We start from the raw sequence: 3,790 nt of genomic DNA, 5'->3' as shown, positions 1-3,790 counted from the left end.
GAACCATCTAGTTTATAAGCATTGGCTTCATTTTGTACATGGTGTAACTTTACTCTTGGGATCAAACATCTCAGCAGATGAAATTGAGAAAGCGAGTGACTGTTTAAAAAGGTTTGTGTTGGATGTTAAGAATATATATGGTATAGAAGAACAATCCTATAACATACATCTTTTGCTGCACCTGTCAGATACGGTAAAAGCTTGGGGCCCTTTATGGGCGAATTCTTGTTTTATGGGCAAATTCTTGTTTGTTGTGAATAAATGTATTCACATCTCTGATAAATACAGATACTTTTTATGAAAAATCATTTTAAAAATATAAATAATCTCACAAAAGTAAAAATATACTATCATTATGATTTCAACAGTAGTTCATTACATTTTAATCTCATTATCACCTAAAAATAATAATTTTCTAACTAAAATATGAATTATCTTGTTGCTTTTTCTTAACTCTTTTTGTACATTCAAAACTCTTTAAAATGCTACTCAATGGCTCAAAAATTATTAATTCCAATACTTTTACAGATAGTATGAAAACCTTATTTTTCTATTGAACATTGCATTTTTGAAGGGAAAAAATAAGGAAAAAGAATAATTATTAGTTAAATATTTCATTAATAAGGAGTTAATTTAATATAAAAATGGAGGCAAATTATAGAATATTAGGAGGCTCTGCCCCCTGCTCGCTAACGCTTGCCGAGAATTGCTATGCAATCCTATGTGGTTCACGCTGTTATGTTCGTTTCCATGGCTCGCTCGCCAAGGAACACAATGTTCTAGCACAAAGACATAGTATATTATCATCAAAGACATAGTATTGCACTTATGTAGAAGAATTCTATCAATGTTCTTATTGGCTTTAAGAAAGTATGTTAGCTATTTAGATTGTAAATGGTGAAAAAATCAAAACAATAGCTAAATGAGAAACATATTAGCAAAATAAATTATCCCATATTGCAGTTACTCACCTAAATTCAACTAAATGTGTATAATAAATTAGTTAATGCTAGAAATTCTGAAAGTTTTAGAAAAAAATTTTATTATTTAAAAATAGAAACTTTAAACCCTAACTTTTCCTTGTGAGATAATAACCCTCAAAAAGTCTTTCATTTTCAAGAACACAAAATTTTTTTTACCGCCTAATGAAATATATTTTGCTGATCAGCATTATGGCAATCAATTTCTATATCAGTTAACATTTGTGATAAAGTACATAACATTTTAGAACAAAATAAGGATTCTTTACATACAATAAATTAAAATGCATGGCTGTTAGCATTACCCGAGAAATACCACGTGGAGGTCGCCATGCTGCATTTCTCATCGGGGAGTTTAGATTTTGGCAGGTCCCCTTGCCTACTGCCAATAAAAGTTTCAATGAAATTTTTTCCAAAAAACATTTTTTTCTGCAAAGATCAAGGCAATTAACACTAAGCATTTAGAATTTCTTTGAAAACACAATTATAGATTTGGCTATACATAAAAACATTTGGTGCTGTGTAAGAGAAATATATATATAGATGATGAGAGGCTATTTTTATATAATTGGAGAAATTAAGTTTTACATTCAAAATTATTGATAACTTTAGTTAAAATTATGTTACTATTAAAATTTACTTCCACACACTTGCCATATATATCAAGCACATTGATTATATATTTAGAAGTTGAGCCATTACAAATAAATGAAGAACACACATTTTCAGACAGAGGTCTTGAAATAATGTACTCTTCAAAATAAACAAAAACTTCATTGGAACTTAAATTAGCAGCAATAGCATTTATTTTGCCAAACTTATTATTTGAAGTAAATATTAGTGACTCAGACTTCGAAACACCATAAATTTGATTTCTAAAAATAAACTTGGAAAAAAATAATATGTTAGGCAACAAACTAGCATTACAATATTCACTGTTTAATAGTGTAACAGGTTTTGCACATGATTTGCCAACCAAAGTAATATCTCCCACATTAATGTCTTTTTGGTGCTTGCAATGCTTCCGTAATCCCTTCACAAAACCCAAAGCTTTAGGACTTAAGAGATCAAGTGTCTCCTTGGAATACAATTCAGTATCCAGCAGGTACCGTGTAGCTATTTGGCTGGCAATGCCAGTGGGCCCTTGGCTAAACTTCCTCAAAACTGAATTACGTCCTTCATAAACAAACATGGAGCGTATCCATAAAGGGCCTCAGTCCAAGACACTCTGGGTTACATGTAACAGGGAATGAACATTAAATGCCATGAAATGTTCCCCATATAAATCCTGCGCTTCAACCACAAATTTTAAAAAAAACTTGTCCACTTTCTGCAGTTCCTGCATATTTAATGATTTCTTTAGCAGCAAAAATACTCCTCCAATTAAACAACTAATATGTTCAGAATATTTCTTCGGCAAAAGATCTATCAGTACTGGAAGACAAACATACAGAAGAAAATTACGCCATTCACTGGCTTTATACAACTTTCTTTCAAAAATTAATCTGGGAATGCGTCCCACACACTGAGGCATTATTATGGAAGACATCCTTTCATTGACTTCATGTACACTTTTTGGGCTACCTAGGTAATAATCCTTCCCACTGTTTGAAGAATCAAACCACAGACACACAATTTTCTTGGTAACACCAAGAAAAATGCTGTGCATGCTGTCCAAGGAAAATCCTTGAACAACATTGAAGTGCGGAATTGTTACTAATGGAGAAGGACCTTTAATGCCGAACTTGCTTTTCCCTGATTTTATGGCCTCAACAACCAGCTCAGTACGTTCTTTATATAACAGTGTATTCCTGATGCAGTACTTGACTGTGCCATCAACAGTAAAGCCTGGGTGGATGCACCAGGAGCAGCCATAGAAGCCATTATATTGCGTATTGTTCTGTAAGCATGGCCGTGCAACAGAAACTGCACAGCAACAAGCTGGAAGCACTTTGACGTTAATTAACTTTCCTTTTACATGAATATTCAGCCCTTTTGTTGCAAGACGGGAAGCCTGTTCTGTAAATGGTTTTATAAAAACATCAAATACTGGTTCTTTCTTCCCAAACCACAAGCCTGCGAGCAATACAACATTCCGTTGTTCAATCGGTAGCTCATTGATGGTAGCAAATATTGGCCACACCGAGCCTTTTGAATTCGTGTGCATTGCCATGCCGTCGAGGCAAAAATTATATGTCAGAATATGCCCTTCATTTAGAAGTTTCAACTTTTTATATAATCTTCCATCGGTTATGTCTGTGATGAACTCTGAATTTTTAACAACAGGCTCCAAAGCAAGTTTGCTTTGTAGACTATCATTATTTTTGACAATTTGTGAAAATTGATTCTCTAAATCAATACTGATAAATGAGTTTTTTTGTGAATTAACCACATTCACCTCAGCCTCACAATATTGGCAAAGAACAGTTTTCTCTCTGCCTGAAGCATCATTTACACAGTTGGAGCAATTGCTACAAAAAAAGTGATGCTTAATTGATTTTAAGCACTTGGCTCCAAAAATATTTTTTAAACTATACAGAGATTTGGGAAGTTGGTCGCCAATAATGAGATTTATTAATTCCACCAAATCAACTATTCCAACATCAGAGAGCTGATGTCGAAACGCGAAGTTCAATATCATAACAACTAATTCACCTTTTTATATGGGATTCAATATTTTCCAAGAAGTGTAATTTTTTTAAGCAATCAGAATCCTTAACAACAGGTTCAGGATCATTGGCAGCCTAAAACATAAACATATCATGAATACCCTTTACAAAAATAAGTAAGTAATTGCAGGTAAATTGTGT

The 3,790-nt window shown here is 33.0% G+C and overlaps 1 protein-coding gene across 1 annotated transcript; it reads right to left on the bottom strand.

The window, feature by feature from the left end:
• Positions 1-1,224: 1,224 nt before the first annotated feature.
• On the bottom strand, positions 1,225-3,340 carry LOC147807613 (uncharacterized). Its single transcript, XM_087165453.1, has one exon. It carries the CDS (start codon positions 3,151-3,153, stop codon positions 2,194-2,196), a length of 960 nt encoding a protein of 319 aa, XP_087021579.1. The 5' UTR covers positions 3,154-3,340; the 3' UTR covers positions 1,225-2,193.
• Positions 3,341-3,790: the final 450 nt, after the last annotated feature.

This window comes from Parasteatoda tepidariorum, chromosome 6 (genome assembly GCF_982258835.1).
Source record: "Parasteatoda tepidariorum strain Cologne lab strain chromosome 6, Ptep-v5.0, whole genome shotgun sequence".
In the NCBI taxonomy this organism is placed as follows: domain Eukaryota; kingdom Metazoa; phylum Arthropoda; class Arachnida; order Araneae; family Theridiidae; genus Parasteatoda; species Parasteatoda tepidariorum.
The sequence above is the reverse complement of the archived record's forward strand: the minus strand, read 5'-3'. Positions and strand labels throughout refer to the sequence as shown.

Excerpts from the sequence above, each read along its gene's own strand:
- LOC147807613 (XM_087165453.1), bottom strand. The coding sequence starts at position 3,153 with ATGGCAATGCACACGAATTCAAAAGGCTCGGTGTGGCCAATATTTGCT.